Source organism: Manis javanica, chromosome 14 (genome assembly GCF_040802235.1).
Source record: "Manis javanica isolate MJ-LG chromosome 14, MJ_LKY, whole genome shotgun sequence".
Lineage (NCBI taxonomy): Eukaryota > Metazoa > Chordata > Mammalia > Pholidota > Manidae > Manis > Manis javanica.
The window spans coordinates 85,950,357-85,971,805 of record NC_133169.1 but is presented as its reverse complement, the minus strand read 5'-3'; the positions used below and the strand labels follow the sequence as shown (position 1 = coordinate 85,971,805).

Here is a 21,449-nt window from a genome sequence, read left to right as displayed (position 1 = left end):
GAAGGGAGATACAGAAAATGCTGGGAGAAACTTTTAGTCAGAAGCATCTCCTTTGACCATTTCTACAAAACTGCTTTGTAGGAAAGGTTAGAGAAGATCAGAAGTGGAAAAGAGAGGTGAGTCAAAGGCAGATGGTCTTCCGATTGTGAAGTGAGAGATGAGAGACAGCTGAGGAGGCAGGCTGCCCTGGCTGGTAGGTCTTGGCTGCTCGTTAAGAGCTACATACTTTCTCACCACCTACAGGCCAGGCCTGTCTGGGTTAACCACGAAAATGATCAGTATTCCCACAAGCACAATGGAAGCAGCAGCGATCTGGAAGATAAATCTAAGGAGGGAGAAAGAATTGACAATTTCCTAAGTTATTTCCCAATTTAGTTAGTGAGAAGTACAAAAAGGAAAGAGAAATGTAGATAAGTAGTGGCTTCAATATGTAATTCACCCTTGTATAGATTTCCAAGAAAGGCCATGCATTAAACCAGGCTATATGAAATTATAAAGATGCCAAATTTGTATTAATTTAAAAGTACAATGCTCATTCTCAGAAATGAACTAAGAAAAATAAAATATTAAGTGAGATCATCTCCAAAGTGCCCTCCTTCAATTTTAAAGACTTAACTGTCATAAACCTGCTGTTGGCTGGGTTTCCTTTTTCTTTTTCCTTTACTCCTGGGCCAGCACCAAACGAGTTGAAAAACTGAAATATCTGAAGCAGCTAACATGGACTAAGATGTGGGAACATCCACAAACAAGACAATGTCAGGGATATATGGGGTACAGATTCAGGTCTTCCCCCAAACAGTTTGGTTTTCCCCTTTGTAAGTGTGTGAGGCTGGGGCCCTCTGCTCAGACGGAGCGGGTCCCTTTTCTGATGAACAGAATGAGACAGTGCCACCTCCGAGGAGGAGGCCATATAGGGACAGAGCTGACTTACATCCCTTCTCACTCATGGTTAACAGCAGCAAATCACCAAGAATGTGGGGCTTTTTTCCCCAAGTAACAAAATAGTTACTTTCAGCTTACTTCCTTCTTAATTCAACTTTAATATCTCAAGTATTTGAAGGTACAGTCACTTACTTGTTGAAAAATTAGTACTTTATAACAGAATTTTCCATTTATAAAAGTTAATCTGCTATTGGGTGAACTGAAAAATGGGGTAGAAAACTTCTTTAGAGGTTCCATCTGTCATCTCTCCCCTCAGAAAGGTTGTGAGGCACCAAAATAGCCTGGAAAAACCTAACAGACTCCATTCTGTGGACAGACGCTGACAGGAGCCTCAGAGTAAGAGTAAAGAGAGGTCCTCTGAGCATAGAACACATGGGCCAGCCAGGGTAGGCCAGCTGCAGCTCCGAGGAGAGCCTGGCTTATCTTCTTGAAAGAATTTCAAAACTGTACCTTGGTTACACCAATCATTTAAATTTGAGACTTGACAGAAAAAACTGAACTGCTAACTTCTCTTAGAAATTATGGAAGGATCTAGCAGTGATGGGCTGGAGTGAAGCCACAGGTGCCTCATTTAGAAACGGTGCATAACGCCCAGTTTGCCACGCATGCCTGCAAATGCCTGATGTACTCCGGCTGCCACCGAACCTGCCACCCTGTTTGTGAGCAGGGGCAGGAATGAGCCTAGGTGAGAACCTGGGAGAACAGTCACTGCTGAGCGTGGTGTGGACACTGTCAAAGCTCACTTCCCGAGGCCTGTTCGGGAGGAGAAATAAAACTACAAATGAGACAGACAGATGCTGCTTGCTGAAGGCAAACTCAAACATGTGCGCCGTGGCCCAGCCACATATGATCGGTGCACACCACGATTCTCTTTAGGGCCTATTAGACTCTCCCTGTGGTTTTTCCCCCCTAGGCTTTAAGATCACATATATAAATACTCTTGGTAGGTGTGGTCAGTGTATGTTACTATCTGTTTCAACCAACATGTAAAAGCACTGTACTTTTCTAGAATTTCAAAACCAAATGGAGAATCAAAGACATTAAAAACAAAGCGTTGATAGGGTAAAATGGCAAATCTGAGGAAAGAACACCAAATTTTTAGAAATCTACTCTAAATTTGATACAACTTGGTCATCCTTGAATGTTCTGGAGGTAATCCCATCCACTGTGGTTGTTATTCTGTACAGCCACCAATCACTAGCAGATCTCACGACTGATTAAAGCTGGGCCATCACATAATGTGGGCAACTGGCCCATCACACTAGTATTTAGACAAGGCAATTCTCACCGGCAAACTAATCACATGGTTCAGAATGAGAACAAACGCCCCACCTAACCTGTGTACCAGATTATATAACCGGGCTTTACTTATTCTGGTCACCTATCTTGCAATTTATATCAAAGAGCCAAATTACTGGTCACGGTATATTTTATAAGTGGTTGTGGAGATAACTAGAAACTTCACTCCTGTGACTGCCATCGTTTTAGTCAGTTCCTCTGCTTTATTCCCCTTTTATTTGTTGCAACTGCCATCTGGCCGGACATTCAGAGAGGTAAAGGTAAATCTTCAGGGTGTGCCCAGGAGCATTCCTTACTTGGGAAAATCAGAGGGCAGCCTATTCCATCGAGACAGCATTTATACGGCTCAGAAACCCCTGTGACCAGCAAGGAGCTTCCAGCCACACAGACGGGTCCAGATTCCCTCACAAAGGCAGGCAACACATGCACACTTAACAACACTGCGTTCTTCCTCGTACTTCAGTCTTTCTAGACTCCCAGGCACTTACCCTAGCCAGTCTCCCAATATGCCACTATAAATGCGGAAAGGTTCTCAAGCTTTCACTTCAGTAGCTGGCTGAACTGCCTTATTAATACCTGTACCATAAGGCTGCTTTAGGACTTCACAAAGAAGGGGTTCTAGCTTTTGAATCTTGTTCCCTCCAAAACAGAGACCCAAACACCAGGCTTCACGATGGCGCATAGGCAGGTAGTTAACTGCTTTAGGCCTGCAGGGTAACTGCTGTATTCCAGGACTGCCCAGTGTTGCAGATGGCCCTCTCTCAAGGAGGCAGCAGACAGTACAGTGTGGTCACTGCCCACCCTCCGTGTGCCAGCAGTGGAGGGCTCTACACATTTTTAATGAAGGGCAAGGGAGAATAACACACATAACCCTGAGGAAATGACTCTTAAGTTTAAGTTTTTCAAGCTAAGTGAAATCTGGATCAATGTTTTGTCTCTAAGACCCCATCCAAAATTCTAAAAACATAAGTAAGAAAATAAACCGCTTGCCACCCTAACCAAAATCCAATTCGGTGGTACTTTACCTGGGGGCAGAGGGCCTCTAGCTGGCTCGCAGACATTCGAACAAGCTTTACACCTTCTTCATTATTTGAGATGGAACAGGCCAAGTTGGCAACCTAGGAGGAGGAACATCATAAAAAGATTTTTGAAGACTTTTCTCTTTTGACTGCAAGAAAAAACAAACATATGCCAACCCCCACTGTGACCTTTCCAGAATAAATGTCAAAAGTACCAATGTTATTTTACCTCTCACTGACTGATTACATGCCATGAAGATAAGTTTTTTAGCTCCATGTTAAGGAAATTATGCCTTCTTATAAGACAGGTTCCACTGAAGCTGGTGACAGAAATCCGGAAGACCCTAGGGTCTGCAACTCATAGCCTTTACAGGGGCTCCTAACCAGCCCGAGAGCAGTAACTTCAGAAAAAGGTTCTCCTGGTGGGCAGTACTGTGGGGAAAGCTAAGGAACTAAGGGCACCAGGAAAGAACTGTTGGTATCCTCAAATAAAAGTGTACATTGCAGTTGTTCCTGAAGAAAGGAAATGGAAATTCTAAGTTGCTGTTCTTATTTGACAGGTAAGTGGATGCTTACTTTAAGCCAAGATCTGTTTTATTTGAACACAGGCTATTTGTCAAATAAAAAACCAGCATTGACACCACCAAGATGGATCTAAGTCCATCCTCACTCAAAATGGAAAAGAAACAAGGATGACATCCCACAGTTAAAGGCAAAACCATCCTTCAGATGGGCTCTCCAAAGCACCGACAACTGGACTCTTTCTGAATAATGCTGCTTCATTTGAACTAAAATCTTTACCCTCCCAGCCAACTGTCTCAGTGATACTGCTCATGCAGACAGAAACTATCTTTCCAAGTGGCGTCATACATCCTCTGCTGAAGCCCTAGTTGTGCTGAAAATGTAGCTCTTTGGGGACTGCTAGGGATGTGATCACTTATCCATGTTTGTAAATGAATACGCTTGAAAATTCCATTAGCAGTACCACATACCAAATGAATACACGGTGCTGAGACACATCCTTCCCCAGTTGCAAATTGAGTTATGAATGATAGAGGTGTAGGCAGTTGAATATCAGAGGTACTTTCTGAGAATTTAAATGCCAGAGTAAACAAGGGCAATGGCAATAACCTTTGATTTTCACTCCTCCACCCAACGTAAGCACATAAAGGCACAAGAAAAATTACATACTATTATGGCTGTTGTTTGCAGTGTTACAGTTAGGGATTACCAGCTTCTGTAAGACTGCTAACCACCAGAATCCTGCAATGCCTAATCACAAGGAGAGACAAAAGAACTAACACACGATTTAAACATAAAATGTAAGAAAACTGAAAATCAAGTCAGATCTTTAATATTCAGAGGCCTCCAAAATCACATAAAGAAGCACATTTATACTCCCTGAAGACTGTAATCCCACTTTCTGATGTCAAGTAGACCTGGACAAACAGACACTTCTCTTCATGATGATATCTATGGAATTGACTGTAGATTTCTGTTTAAGAATTACTGCAAAATATGAACTAATAAGCTACATTTTGTAGAATATAAAACTTTTTTTTATTAAGGTATCATTGATATATAATCTTATGCTCAAGTTTCACATGAGCAACAATGTGGTTACTACATTCCCCTCTATTGTCAAGTTCCCACCACATACCCCCCAACAGTCACTGTCCATCAGCATAGTAAGATGCTACAATCACTACTAGTCTTCTGTGCTATCCTGCCTTCCCCGTGCCCCCCTATATTATGTGTGCTAATCATAATGCCCCTTAATCCCCTTCTCCCTCCTTTCCTATTCACCCACCCCAACCCCTTCCCCTTTGGTAACTAGTAGTCCATTCTTGGGTTCTGTGAGTCTGCTGCTGTTTTGTTCCTTCAGTTTTTGCTTTGTTCTTATACTCCACAGGTGAGTGAAATCGTTTGGAACGTGTCTTTTCTCCACCTGGCTTTTTTCACTGAGCGTAATACCCTCTAGCTCCATCCATGTTGTTGAAAATGGTACCATTTGTTTTCTTCTTATGGCTGAATAATTTGAATATAAAGTCAAAAAAAAAGTCATCCCTCATATATACGTTTTATACTACACTGAAGAAGCTTAAATTAGACACATTCACGATACTACAACCACTATGCTTCATTTCCTTGAGAAGGCATTTTGAAAAACAAATACAAAATCTGAGGATGATTACTAAAGTAGCAGTTTGGGGACTAACAGAGATCCCTGGGGAGGTGAGCATAATACCAATAGCCCTGCCCACCCTACCATTAGGGAGGCCAGCTATGTTGGATTTGGGAAGATCTGTCACTATGTTTCTGCCTTCTGCTCTATTGGGTCACTACTAGTACAATTTTCTTTCATATTATAGCCTCCCAATTTTATGAATTTGCAAAAAGTTATCATCTACTAGAGAGCAGTGTGTGTGGCTGAGGCCGAATGGCTGACTTCTATTAACCTTCTGTCCTATTTCCTGATATAAATCCTAACAAAACAAAGGTTATGGAAGGCTTATTCTTTACTTTAAAACATATCTTGATGTACTGTTGAAGCAGTAATGGTGTACATACACTGCTTTCTCAGGAGGCCACCATGCTGGCCTGGGAGGAGGAAGTGGGCGCCTGCCTGCCACTGACGGTCTTCTCCGGATGAATGAGCTTCGATTCACCCTCCAGGGACGGAGCTACTGACTTCTCACAATGACGAATGTGTAAATGCAACATCTTGACCACAGCTCTCCAAGAAGCTAACCTCATATACTAGTGCCAGGCTCCACTACAGTGAAAGTGGGGGTGGGGGTACACTTCCTAAATGTCTCCTTCTGGGACGCCAGAAATCTGGGCTAGCAGTTAATGCTGAGACCAAAGAAGATTCTGAAGTTTGGATTTAAAACACTTGAAACAGTTAACATCCAGAGAACCTTGCAGAGCAGAGACTTGTAGAGTGATAAATTGTATCTCTAGATTTGTTCTGGGAATAAATGATTATATCTTTGCTACCACAGTAACTTGTGTATTAACAATTTTAGTATCTTGTATTCCTGCTAATCCAAGAGGTGGGCTAAGGCAGACACTATGACCATCAGCTTTGAATTCATGAAGGCCTTTGCTGCACTATTTCTGCCAAACAGGTATAAGTTTGGACCTTGCAGAAGAGCAGAACATTTTAGAGAACTTTCAGCTCCCTGATAAAAAAACATCCCTGGGTTTTTGCTGGTTTCAGCAGTAGCCCAGTAACAATCTGCTACAGAGGAAAAGCTTGTCACAGCCAGGCTGTGTCAGATGAACACATGACATCTGTCAACAACAGAAAAGGCAACTTTTCAGACATTTAAGAAAGCTCTACCTTTACACTTCACACTAGATTTACTTTACTTAGAAACTTAGGAAGTTCTGTGGTAGAAAAATATCCCATTATGACAGTTTTCCCTCTACTGTACATGTGTTAAAATCTATTTAAGTCAAACACAAGTTGTTTCCCATTGCCCTTAGTAACTGCTCCACTGCCCCATACACAGGAACCTCTGCAGGAAGACAAGGAAAGATTTCCTTTTGTTCTGGGTAATTAATGACCTACTCTCCTAGCAGCCTATACCCATTTTGTGGGAGTCAAACAAGTAAGGAAAACACGGTGGAAACAGGAGCTTTTAGTTCAAGTAGTGATACCGGGCCCAAGCAGCAGGCCATCAGGTTAGGTTGAAGCTCAAAACCTCCATCACTTGTCATCACTTGAGTCAAGCTACCATCTGAGTTTTCCTCTTTAAAACAGTTGAGTCTGCTTAGAACCTCACCCCCTCCTGTGTTGAGAGAAAGCTTCTGCATCCATGGATGTTTTATTGCCCTTGTCTAGCTCGGATTAGCACACAGTCTACAGGCACACACGTAATCATCTACAATTGCTCTCTTACAACACTAAACTATGTTTTCTACCTTTATCCTGCATCTACCTACCACTTCAGCAGTTTATTAAAAATAAAAATAATAATAATAATAAAGGGAGAAATGTGGGATCCACATATAAATCAAGTATAAAAATCAAACGAATATTCATATTTGACCTGATTGTTTATAGTTCATAATGTGTGATCAGAACCGAAAGTTTCTGTGATGAATGCCCTTGTACTGTTCACCATGTAAGAACTTATTCACTATGTAAGAATTCGTTCACTATGTAAGAACTTGTTCGTTATGCTTCAGAAGATTGGAGACTGACGAGAACTAGGCTTGAGATGGATTAATGATTGTGCATTGAGCATTGACCCCCCTCTACAGAATTTTATTGTTGTTAACAACCATTTGATTAATAAATATGAGAGATGCCCTCTCAAAAAAAAACAGTTGAGTCTGAACTCTCAAAAAGCCCAAAATAACAGTAACTCAACTTTTCCAAACTTGTCATAGATTAAGTGAGAAGTCCAAACTGCACATCATATACATGTCAGAACCTCTCAAGAAGTTTCTAACAATTACTCTTAAACCCACAGGGGAAATGGTGATAGAACAGAGGTTAAGCCTCTATCTTTCCAATTTCCAAGGAAGGGTGCTGACTGTCCTATTAGGAGGAACAAGATATCTTACCAAGACAAGAAAAATGCAAGGATGATTAAGAAAAGTTCCAAACCAGATTGTGGTAATGGTTGTATTAGCTCTGTAAATTGTATACTTAAAATGAATGAATTTTATGGTCTATAAATTAGATCTTAATAATGCTGTTTAAAAAAAAAAAGGCAAGCTAACCAGGTAAGTAATTAAGGGGAATATGGAGGCTAGAAATGAGAAAGCAGAAATTCAGAGATGTACACAAAGCACTGAAAAGAGTGTTTATGTGGGGTTGGGGGTCGGGGGGTGTACCATTCTGTGATCAGAACTTGGGTTTTAATTGGCCAACACCAGGGCCCTCACAAGGTGAATCTCAGGTAAGAGACTCTGTATAAAGCGAGCACAACCAAAAGACAACATCTTTAGTGACTGAAAGGATTAAGCAAGAGGAAAGTAGTAGGCTACTTGCCAGTGTAAGCTCTAAACATTCACTCAGGTAGAAGCAAAGACCTCCTTACCCCCAGTTCTAACCAAAAGCTGGTCGTCCAATGGGGTTTAGGCATAGAAATTCGGGTGTTAGTGGTTGGTATTCCTAAACAACTGGCAGAAGCAAATATAAATGGAAATCTTCTCAAATGGAAGGTAATCTGAACCCAGGTCTCAAAGAATTCTCATTTTCAAAATGCCAGTAATGTGAATTCACAATAAAAAAAAAATGCAGGAAATAAGCCACCCTGGGAAAAAGTAAGGAAAAGAACTAACTGCACAGCCGGATCTGTAATTATGGCAGATACTCAAACCAAAAATGGAGTATTTAAAAATGTTTCTTATAGTAGCAGAAATAAAGTATACAAAGTACAGATAACCCAACTTCGAGAACATTAATAACTTCAACAACTTCTAGAAATTTAAAATATCAACTAAACATGGCTGAAAAGAAAATTACTAGCCTATTTAGTTAAGTTGAAGAATTTATTTTAAAAAAAAAAAGAAATTTTCATGATATGGAAACCATGAAAGAAATTAAGAGATATGCAAGTAAGCTGAAAAAGTCTACTATTCAACTAAGAAGAATTTCAAAAGGAAAGAGAGAGAATGGTGGGAAGGTGATACTGAAAGAGATAATGAATGAAAAATTTTCAAGGTGGAAGAAATATGAATTTCAGATTTGGAAGACAATTTCTAAGCAGGATAAATAAAAAGGAATCAAAAACCTAACACGCTGCAGCAAAGCTTTAGAACAACAAAGACAAGACTTTTAAAACAGCTAGAAAGTCAATACAAATTATCTACAAAGAAAGCTCAGTAAGTCTGTTGACTTCTAAAAAGCAATAATGGAAACCAGAGACAGGCAAATACCATCTTCAAATCACTGGAAGGCAGGGGGGAAAAGACATCCTAGGGCTATACATCCAGTAAAATTATTTTTGAGAATCAGGAAACAATGAGACAGTAAGACAAAAACAACAACAACCGAAGAGCATTACTCTAGACAGGTTTTCCCTCTCCCACCTCAAGGAGTTTATAACAAATATGCTTCAGGAAGAGGGCAAGTAATCTCAGAAGGTTGTTTTAATATACAAGGAGAAATGGGAAGCAATGAAAATTTGCCATCAGGTGAAATTTAAGCAAAGCTGAAAAAGTGAAGAAAGCAATTCCAATAGTGTCTAACTTACAGGACTAAAACTTAAAAGAACCAAACACTGGATATAACAGTAATATTTAAGTTTGAGAATGACTGAAGTTAAATATTTATATTGTTTCAGAAGGATGAAAACTTATTAGTTTATTTCAGCCTCTGAGTTAAACATGCATATTTGCTAATATATACAGAATTACTACTAATAAGAGTAACTTCCAAACAAAAAGAGGGGGCAGAAAACAGAAAGAGGGGGGACGACTCAATTCAAAGAGGATGGAGAGTCAGAAATAGAGCAGGAGGGATGGAAGCAGAGGGTTAAGGAGAAAGGACAAAATGCAATGGTAAAAATGAATCCACGTGTATTAACAGTAATGAATGGACATGTACTAAACTCTCTAACAGGAAAAAAACCCTGCTAAACTGGGTAACAGTAACTAAAGATACGCTCTTCACAAGATCCACTTAAAACATAAAGTTGAACACTATTTTAAAAAAGAGGAGAAAGCTCTACTGGGACTATGAGAGGGAAGCATGTGACTGACCCACAGCCCCTCTGTCCCCCCGGTACTGTCACATGGGGGCTAAAGGACACATGCTGGCTTAGCCTCTCACCAGATCACAGCTGTATGGATCCTAACGCAGTGGTAATGGCATGTTATGACTTTGCCTTTTTAAAGGGAACTTACAAGAAAAAAACCATGTGGAATTTGTTGCTGTATTAGGTATTACAATGTTGAGAACTCTATTTAATCCTTTGCTACCCCTTATATAAAAGCCCCACATAAGATTCTTTTTGCATTTTATTTTTAGGATAAGTTTATTTCCCATGAAAAAATGGTCATCCTTCCTCCATTCTGAAGATAAGAACTACACAGATTGTGTTCCACCCTTTCCTCCTTGCTACCAGGAAGTGCAGTGTAAAATCCAAACTCAGGCAATATTATTATTAATACTAGTAAATTATGTAAAATATACAATTAAATGAAATAGTATAATCATTAATGTTGTTATTAATAAAAATGTTAATAAATTAAAATTCTTTTCCTAGATCCTAATTTTCTACATTTACCTTATTTTTTATGTTTTTATTCAAAATAAGCCACATCAAGTCTAATTTAGGAAGAGACAGGTTATATTTTATAAGCATTTCTAATAATAGGATTAGAAAGAATGAATTTACTAAAACATTACAAACTATTTTAAACAGTTTGGCTCTGGTATTGTTTAAAAGGCTTTCATTTGCAGATCACCACCCAGAGGATACAGTAATCATTTCCTTCACCTGGTATCATGGACCACCTAAAAAGTTCCCTATTTCTATCTACCTACCTGAATTATCTATCAGTGAGGCTAGACATTAGTCTGTCAGCTCCACTGATGAGGGAAAAGGAGGGCCTGCACTGCCCTGAAGCAGGGCCCAGGTTGGGCAGCATGCTCCCTTAGTCACTACTACCAGTGTGCCCTGAGAAAAGAATCCTGACGCTCCTTGAGAACAGGGTTCAGCTACTGCCTTCACTTGACCATCCCAAAATTTGACTAGGTGGTTAAATTCAGCCAAAAATGCTGTTTGGGGATAAAGTGTTAAAATGGTGCACGCCAGACACTTCTGTCTCACACAGCCTCATGCATCTGACCTTACAGATCTTTGAAAAATGTGAGAAAACCAAGCTCAATGCTTAGAAAATTCTTCTGGAATCCAAGGTCAGCATTCCCCCCCAAGAATACCTGACCATTTTCATGCAGACATCCTACAATCCTAGGAAACTGAGGCTTCATTTAATTTGCTATCTGCAAGAAGTTCAGTCCACAGCGTTATACAGAGGCACTGAGAAAATACCCAAGATGTCACAGGTAGATTACATAAGGTCAGTGTTTAATTCAAATGCTCCTTACAGAGCCTTCAAGGCCACTTTCCTGCACATTATCAGGACACCACTGAACAAAAATTGTAAGGCAGATCATTCAATTTGCAGTAAAAGTCCACATTTCAAGCCAATAAATCCATACCCTATGAAGTCCTGGATAATAGGAAATACTAGGGTGGAGGGGAGCATTGTGGTAGCGCTGTAAGCAATGATAATCCAGCTCTGAAGTATAGCAGTTACATTGACTTTTTGGTTCTTAATTCACAAGGCAATGAAAGAGATACTATCTTATTGTAGCAAGTTCATTATAATAAGAGGCCTATTTTAACACAATGTCTTGGGCTGAGGGGAAAAGGATACCAAGTGATATATATACAGGCAAGATTTCATGAAAAGTATTTCCATACTTCACCCTCAATTCATGAAACTGAAAAAGGATTCAGAAATGCAGAATTAAAAGGGAAAATGACTGCTCTGAAGCTATTAAGCTGCTTGCAGTGAAAGGAGGTGGGCAAAGAATGAAGCAATTAAGACACATAGGTGTTGCATTGACAAAAAGGTTAATATTTCTGACAAAATAAACTTTTCACCTCAAAACACTTTAAATTGAAAAGCAACATAAAGAATCATTAACTTGATATGAAAAAGTCAGGTATAAAATCTGTATTGTTACCCTGAAGCATAGTCATGCGCTTTTATAAACAAAAAGAGAGGTCTTCAGTGCTATACTCCAGAACAGAAGAAAATGGGGCGAAGTGTCACCCAGATTGCCAATACTGACCTCAGCTCCTGGTCTCTTACTCAGTGACCTTGGGGACACACAACTCTATGTGAAGGATACATAGAGTTTCATCCTTCACTTTAAGAAAAGGGGCTTCACAACCTAAGTGTCCATCAGTAGATGAATGGATAAAGAAGATGTGGTACATATACACAATGGAATATTATTCAGCCATAAGAAGAAAACAAATCCTACCATTTGAAACAACATGGATGGAGCTAGAGGGTATTATGCTCAGTGAAATAAGCCAGTGGAGAAAGACAAGTATCCAATGATTTCACTCATATGTGGAGTATAAGAACAAAGAAAAACTGAAGGAACAAAACAGCAGCAGACTCACAGAACCCAAGAATGGACTAACAGTTACCAAAGGGAAAGGGACTGGGGAGAATGGGAGGGAAGGGAGGGCTAAGGGGCTGGGGGGAAAGTAAGGGGGTATTACGATTATCATGTATAATATGGGGGGGGGGGCATGGGGAGGGATGTGCAACACAGAGAAGACAAATAGTGAGTCTACAGCATCTTACTACGGTGATGGACAGTGACTGTAATGGGGTTTGTGGAGGGGGGCTTGGTGAAGGGGGGAGTCTAGTAAACATAATGTTCTTCATGTAATTGTAGATTAATGATAACAATAATAAAAATAAATAAGTAAATAAATATATAAATAAATAAAAAGAAAAGGGGCTTCAATACCACGTGGGGAGGTTCTGGATTCCACTGACAACCATCATGTGATTCACTCAGAGGACCTAGCCAGGCATTAAGAAAACCTCACGGCACACAAATAAGCTTTTTCAAGTAAAATTACAAAAGTCCTTTAATAAGGATCCAACAGGCAGACAGCACCACACAACCTTCTGCACGGGCACTCAGAGGGTCTAGAGAAAATTGCTTCTGCTCATAAAACATTTAGAGTCAGTATGTGCTTTTTATTCTTAAAACTAACCTTGTATTTCCATAATGTGATATACAAAGAAGGCACCATGAAAGGCTTCCATTTCTAAGTGAGTATTATCCTTACTACTACTCAGAAACTATTAATACATTTGAAGCAACTTTACTGAACACCTCAAATTAAAGCATGACATTTTTATACTATTTTATTTGGTCTGGGGGGAAAGTATTTCTATTAAAGCAATAAATAAGACTTCCAAAAAACAAGTTAGCAAGTGCTAACACATCTGCTCCAATTTTATTTTGGTTACATATTAAAATTCCACTTAAATAACAGTTTTTGATCAGCTTCCATTTCAAACACTGATAAGATGGTTAACTTTTCTTACATATCATCATCTCAGAGACATTTATGCCATATTATGTAAGGTATACACATCATGTGAGTCTATTTTGATTGTCTCTCCCTAGTACAAAGTCATCTTCATACAGATAGGGGTTTTTATTTCAGTCACCACTGTATTCCTAGAACAGTACTGGGGACATACCAGGAACTCTATAAATACCTGTTGTAAGAATCTAATACAATTTTTCCCCTCAACTGAAGGTAAGTTGGTACAGGTTTTTGAAACCTTTGTTCTAACAAAAGAAAATACTTCTCAAATCAGTATCATCTAACCTTTAAAAAGTCTCCCAAACTGTTCCCATCATATCCACATTCCCAAAGATTTTACAGTTCATTTCCTCATGTACACACTATGCAGAATGATATGTTATGACGCTCTTTTGTATAAACACTAGAAATACTCCAGAAGACAAAGCTCACTAACAATGATGTTCAGTCATAACAATGTGGAGCCTTGCATTTCTCAAGGTACAGTCCTCAGACCACTGAATCGGAATCTTTGGAAATGCTGGTCCGCGAACCTGAATGTTGAGATCTAAGTACCTCTAATTTTTACTACTGTTGAGAACAAGCAAACTCACTCAACTAAAGGTTGTGAGCACCAGGCAGGCACTGTGTTGGCTGATGTTCTTAAAGAACTAACATTCTATTGAGTATGGGGTGAGGAACAGACAACTAAGAAAATGAACAAACATCATAGAGAATATAAAACAGGTGATAGGATAAAAAATGACAGAGGGTACTATGATGGAGGAGATGAAGAATCCAGGGAAGAATCTCTGCAGAGGTAACAAGTGAGCGGAAACCTGTAGGATGAGAAGTGGGCAGAGAGCATGCCAGGCAGCAGGACCAAAGAGTGCAGAGGACATGAGCTGGTGACATCTTGGGTATGGTCAGAGCAAGTAGTAGTTAAGCATGAGGGCTAGAAGGTAATGGAGACGCAGTCCGAGTACCTTACAGACCATAGTTAAAAACCTGGATTTTAGGATTTTATCCCAAATGTGCCTAGAAAGCCACGGCAGTCTGGGAAATGGAGTGGTGTCAATGGGCCCTGAAGCAAAAGAATTACGTGATCTGATTTAAAGGGATCATGTTGGTTGCTTTGCAAAAAAGAGACTAGAGAGGGACAAGTGTACAAGCAAAAGAATGAGGTTTTTGGCCAAAGTCCAGGGAGAGATGATGGCTTAGACTAGGGAAGTGACCACGGAAATATAGTGCAGAATGATATGGGGACTTGTAAACTAAATACGGAACATCATGGGGAAAGAAGAATAAAGGATGAGTCCTGGATTTTTGGCTTGAGCAACCTGGTGAGATGGTGCAAAAAAAAAAGTAAAAGGATGTTTATTAGACTATTCTCTGTAATAGTACAAGACTGAAACACCTAAATAAAGTACTTGTCTATCAGTAGATTGGTTAAATAAATGAACCAGTAAGGAATAAATACAAATGCTATAAATGAGCACTTCAAACGAATAAACAGAAAACATATTATATCATAACACATTATTTGCCTCAAAAAACAAATCAATTTATCACTTTCTGTATTTTTTTTAAAAACCAACCCACATATAGATGAAATAAGCATGAATCTACTCCAAAATATGACAGCTGACCTTTGAATAACAGGGATTTGAACTCTGCGAGTCCCACTTATATGTAGGGTTTCTTTTTCAATAAATATACTGGAAAATCTTTTGGAAATCTCCAATATTTTGAAAGAAGTTAGAGATGAACCAAGTAGCCTAGACATCAAAAAAATTAATGAAAAGTTAGCTATGTCATGAATGCATAAAATATATGTAGATACTAGTATATTTTATCATTTACTACCATAAGATCAATAATAGGCTATTAGTAGTTAAGTTTTGGAGGGACTCAAAAAAGTTATACACGTATTTTCAACTGCACAGAAGTTGATACTCCCAATCTCAGCATTGTTCAAGAGTAAACTGTACTTCTTTTTCTTTGTGCTTTAACTTTCCAAATTTTCTAAAATGAACTTGTATCTTTTCAATAGTTTCTTTAAAAAGTGGTATGTTGAACCTAATCTAAACTGGCACTTTTACCGCAGGCACCCTGCTGCATAGAGATGCTTTGCAAGGCTCTTGTAATGTCTCTAATAAAGAAGCTGGGCGAATGAGTCTAAGCGGTGTTGCCATAGAGCAACTGTGGGCAAATTCTGGTGGGTGGGAGCTTTATGTCAAGTACAGATAGATCCCTACTGAGGCAACTGCCCAGCACCCCCCAAATGGTTGTGGGAAGAAGCCAAGCTTCACTTCTGCGTTGAGGAGCACATTTTCTAACATCGAATTCATCAGACTACACACTTTGGGGATCAGATGTGAGAAGAGTTCATATGACCCCAAGTAGTAGCTATCTGATATATTGCAGCACCCAAGAGTTCATGGGGAAAATTAAAAGAAAAAGAAGAACAGCTGAACAGCACATTCATAGAACCTACTTCTGAGGAATGGACAGGCAGCTGGAATCCAAAAAGAAGCTGCAAGAATATAAACTGTGCTTCCTGTAGTTACCCCAATTTTAATGGGGTGATCATGGAAGATATTGAGAGGTACATTAAGGTATTAGTGTAGACATGTTTGACCAAGATAATTTAGACAGCAAGATAAAAATATTCTTAAAAACTGTCTGAATGGCCCAGCTGTAAACAACATAGTAAAAGGCAGGAAAGATTCCATCTTAAAGACTGTACTTTAATACCCAGAAAGTTAAAAATGTAAGATCCTTAACTTACTCTTTAGCAAACAGACAATAGCTCAGCCCAACTTGGGGGCTGGGCAAGCAGCCTTGTTTGATCTGCTCCCAGACCAAGACGGCCAGTATCCCATGGAGAAATCAGACCAGGAACTTCCTTGTGTTAAGTTAATTCTAAGTATTCAAAGACCACTTAACAAGTCTGCACCCCCAGACCTTAGTCACATTCCTAAAGAATCCTTAAAAGGGGGGACTCCCAACCTTTCAGGATGCTTCTCTCTCTGATGTCGCCTGCACTAAGTGCATAACCTTTTAACTTTAAACTCTCTCTTTTCAACCTTTCAGGGGGCGCTCCTCTCTCTGAGGTGGCCCACACTTTCTAAGAATGTAACCTTCTAATCTTAAACTTTCTCTCTCCATCTCCAACGTTTCAGGTGCCTCTCCTTGCTGAGGTTGCCTGCTGCACTTCTTCTCCTTTTAAGTAATTTTAAATAAAACTTTTACTCTGTTTCACTACTGTGTCTCTGCCCTTCAATTCTTTGTCACCGACAAGGACAGAGGAAATACACAACGCTCTCCTAACAGCTACAAAATGTGAGCCACTCCTTTCCTGCCAGAGGCCTATAGCCACCAGCCCCATCCCAACTCTTCACACAGCACTCTTATTTCCCCCTCAAGCCCCAGGAAAAAAGGGCAACTGGCCCCTAAAAGCAGAGTTGGGCTGCAGACATTTACTCCATTTAAGAGAGAACTAATGAAAAGAAAGGAAAGTTAGGATGGCCAATATCGAAAAGACTAAGAACAACAAATGCTGGTGAGGATGCAGACAAAAGGGGAACCCTCCTACACTGCTGGTGGGAATGTAAGCTAGTTCAAGCATTGTGGAAAGCAATATGGAGGTTCCTCAAAAAACTAAAAATGGAAATACCATTTGACCAGGGAATTCCATTCCTAGGAATTTACCTGAAGAACACAAGTTCTCAGATTCAAAAAGACATATGCACCCCTATATTTATCACAGCACTATTTACAATAGCCAAGATATGGAAGCAACCTAAGTGTCCATCAGTAGATGAGTGGATAAAGAAGATGTGGTACATACACACAATGGAATACTATTCAGCCATAAGAAAGAAACAAATCCTACCATTGCAACAACATGCATGGAGCTGGAGGATATTATGCTCGGTGAAACAAGCCAGGCAGAGAAAGACAAGCACCAAATGATTCCCCTCATTTGTGGAGTATAATAACGAAGCAAAACTGAAGGAACAAAACAGCAACAGACTCACAAACTCCAAGAAGGACTAGTGGTCACCAAAGGGGAAGGGTGGGGGGAAGGTGGGTGGGGAGGGAGGGAGAAGGGGATTGAGGGAGGGGTATTATGATTGGCACACATGGTGTGGGGGGTCATGGGGAAGACAGGGTGGCACAGAGAAGGCAAACAGTGACTCTGTGGCATCTTACTACACTGATGGGCAGTGACTGAAATGGGGTGTGGGGGGCACATGATAACATGGGTGAATATAGTAACCACATTGTTTTTTCATGTGAAACCTTCATAAGAGTGTATACAATAATGCCTTAATAAAAAAGAAAAGAAAGGAAGAAACCAGATGAACCTAACACTCACAATGCAATATTTTACCTTTGCTTAAAACAAGCCTCTCACTAGTTCAGTGTATCATTTCAATATAAAAGTATGTGAGAAGCCTTGTCACTGAAAAATAAAATTGTCTTGAGTCAGATATTTGATTGAGGCTTCTACAAAACTTTAAAAACTCATTTCCTTTTCATGCACAGATGCAATTAGTAATATCTCCATTACCATAAATGTAATTTAACTGTATGCAGAATGCCACTACAAAGCCTTTGGTTATGCTTCAAGCAATGAAAAGCTATGTGTCATTTAATGCATATATAATTGCTTTGGGGGTAAAGTGGGTGGAGAGGAGAGAAAGGGGTCAGAACTCAGTTGTGATAGGGAATACCAAACTCTCAACTCTAAGTCCTCAGTTTGTAATGTTAAAAATGAAATAAAAAGTTTAGTATAAACAGAACTCCTGGGGCAAGATCTCCAAAGCAACTGCTTCTCAATGTGCATAGGGCTGTCCACAGACCCAGCAAGCTCGAATCGCAGGCACAGCCCTCGTTGGAGGGATGCAAGCCAGATGACTTTAGGCCTGAGTTTCCTTACCTGAGAAACACTGTCGCAGAAAGTACATGGTATTTGCATATACCTGGTACACAGAAGGTGCTTTGCAGGTGTCAGCTGTGTTGGCTGAGGATGACACAGCAGGCCCTAATAAATGGACCTCCAGCTAGAGTGCAACAAAGGCCACCTTCCGGAATGAGATTCAGCCACGATACAGCCCTTCCCATGCCATCACTGGTACCTGCCATCCAAGTCCTTGGGCTGGTAATGTCCCTGCTTGCTGCTGCACAGGCATACTTTCTAATATGTAGGCTACTTATAGGAGGTTGGCTTCCTGAAGACCATTTTTGTACATCTAAAGGCTACACCTCAGGATGTCAAGTGACTATTGTGAACAAGACTGTGCTTAAAGTCTTCTGATTTTAACTCCAAATGCCAGAATCATTAACCTGAACAGCAGACTGACCTATGTAATCTATACATAATTAATTCAGGTCAGAATAACACATAATGTTCAAAGAAAACTAGATGTAAAATTAGTAATGCATTTAATGTGATTAGTGGTGTTTTCCTTGGAATATATTTGTTGTATTAACCTGGCCTAATGTCACTATAAATCCAAAAGAACAAAACACGTGTTTTACATAAAAAGCCCATTTTCTGTGCTTACATAATGACCAACTTACCAAATGGTCTATGGAGTTATCTTTTCCATGTTTTACATTAATGTTACTAAATCAAGTAACTAGGGTATATGCTTACTATGTGCAAAATTTTTTAAATAAAGTAATAATGAATAAATTAAGCAATAAAATTCTAGTTGTCAAAAGGTAGGAACAAGCCTAGCTTACCTGTAAATTAAATAGCAATTCACTTCTCTTTTCTTCTTGTCACCTTACAAACTAACCACTTAAATGTAGATTTCCAGTTTAAACATTATCTAATTAGCAGCATGTTAGGGCTTAGTTTCTTCAATTTCAACACGCTGATTGGGCTGAGTTTGTGTCACAGCAAAGGGATAAGCACTTGACGTGCATCATTTCTTTTAGACCTCAAAATAATCCTGAAATTGGTGTCATTAGTACCTTCATTTTACAGACAAGAAATGGGGATTCAGAGGGTTGAGTAATTGGCCAGATGCAACCCAGGTAGTGTAACTTCTGAGTCCAGCTCTCACAGCCACTACTCCCTTCTATAGTGTCTTTTGAGTTCAGGCACATCAAGATTTATCTTTATTTCCATTAACATTGAGTGGAAATAGTTCGTGCTCTGGAAAGTCAACATCTATATTTAATCATGTACATAATTAATGTAAACTGACCAAAATGGTAGTCTTGGATAGATGTTAGGTAATAATGAAGGATTTTCATCTAATACGTATTTCATCATTAGGTGAGCTCCTAAAATTTTTAGCTGATTAAATAATGTGATTAAAAAAGCACTCCACCAAGTTACCTACAATTGATGAACTGTTACTTACCTCAATCAATTTGTTGGCATGTTCACGGAAAACTTGGGCATACTCCTTAACTTCCTTCTCATTTCCATTCTTTGCAGCTTCAATCAATACTAGAAGTGGAACGTTGGTTTCCAGGAATGAATCTGAAACATGGTCCATGACAGCTTTGCGGAGCTAATAATGAAATTGTAAAAATTTGATTTTATTTCTACCAAGAATCTAGGTCGCTTTTTTCTCTTATACTTTTAAATCTAAGAGAAGCACACAATATGTTGGTTGTACTTACATGAGGACTTCATGGATATAAGTCATGTAGTTAACATAACCTCCAACTTAGGAACCGTATGATTGTGGACACAATGGTTACACTACAGTTACAGCATTTCAGAAACAGAATCTCAGTTTTCAAGATAATACCCTTTTTTTCTTGGGAATTACAAAAACTAAAGCTTATCTTAAAAGGAGTAATATAAAACTGAACAGAATGCATCTCTGGGTTGAATTGGCATATAGACTGGGAATATATATAATTAGCCTAATTGGCTAAATAAAAATGAGAAGAGGCAGAGGAAAGTGCTTTCTGATTTATATGAATAGGGTTAGCAAACTACTGAACCTTTAAAACTGAAAGGTTATCTTTATACTACTTCATCAAAAGTAAATGAATAAAGATATACTGCATTTAAAAATTTTGCTCCACATCAGATATGAACAATAAAATGCCTCCCCATTAAGTCTGGAAATGGTTTTTATCATTATTACAACTTCTTTTTAAGTCTTTTAATACACTGTTTTTATAAATTCAACCCTACCTTTTCTTTAAGACTGAAACTCAATTTGCATTCCAAAACATTAATGGGATTATTTAACAGTAAATGAACAGGTTTTTTTCCTCTGTAAATACTAATGCAGAAAACTCAGCACCCCAAATCTCTCTATACTCACCATATTTGTACTGGAAACACATACTAGCAAGGATCTAACTACAAGTGTGTAGTCAGATGGGGCAAGTCAAATGATTGTAATTTCTGTCTTTACTGTATGTAAGCTAATGTCATGAGGTATTTCAGGGTATGTTTACAGGTCCCCAAGTCATTTTAAATTTATTTCCTTACGTGTATATCCTTTTCACACTAGAGCTAATTTATGCAGTCCATCTCCACGGGGCTGTTTTATCCCAGGTTCCCAAGAGACCAGATTAGCCATTTAGAAGCTTATTAGCAATAACAGAGATGGTCAGTGTCCTGTGCAAATCCATCTTTTACCCCAATAAAATGTAGGGGTTCAGTATTTATGGGGATTTTGGCCAAAACTACAAAATTGACAACTTGGGAAAGAGACTGGCACTTTCTCTCAGATTACCTGTCTACGCAAGTCCCTGGTCTTCTTGGTCATTTTATCTATTGCTGAATTGAGTGCATCACTTCTTTCTTTACGTCCAGCCTGGAAAAAGGAAATGAGATACACGTTTTAGTAATTCACAAAGAAAGTTAATGATAGCTAATAGCTATTTATGCTTGGATTAGCATGGAAAAAAATGTCAATTTTTAGCCCAAAGTTGGAAAATATATGGGGGAATTGTGGTGAGAGAGCAGCTTTGTTCACAAAAACCCTAACCTTACAATTCTTAGGTTCTCCATTTTCTCATCATGGGAACTGAGGGAGTTTTGCCAAAATGAAAGAAGCCAAATGATAAGATTTTCACTTCAAGTCCTACTTGCAAAATT

At 39.1% G+C, this 21,449-nt stretch overlaps 1 protein-coding gene across 1 annotated transcript in view; it reads right to left on the bottom strand.

The window, feature by feature from the left end:
* CTNNA1 (catenin alpha 1) overlaps window positions 1-21,449 on the bottom strand; it is a 208,072-nt gene that overhangs the window by 29,783 nt on the left and 156,840 nt on the right. Inside the window, exons 8-10 of the mRNA XM_037016061.2 lie at window positions 21,085-21,165; window positions 19,744-19,896; window positions 3,267-3,359 (exon numbers count right to left, since the gene is read on the bottom strand). Coding sequence (XP_036871956.1) covers window positions 3,267-3,359; window positions 19,744-19,896; window positions 21,085-21,165 — 327 coding nt within the window. The remainder of the gene's footprint in view (window positions 1-3,266; window positions 3,360-19,743; window positions 19,897-21,084; window positions 21,166-21,449) is intronic.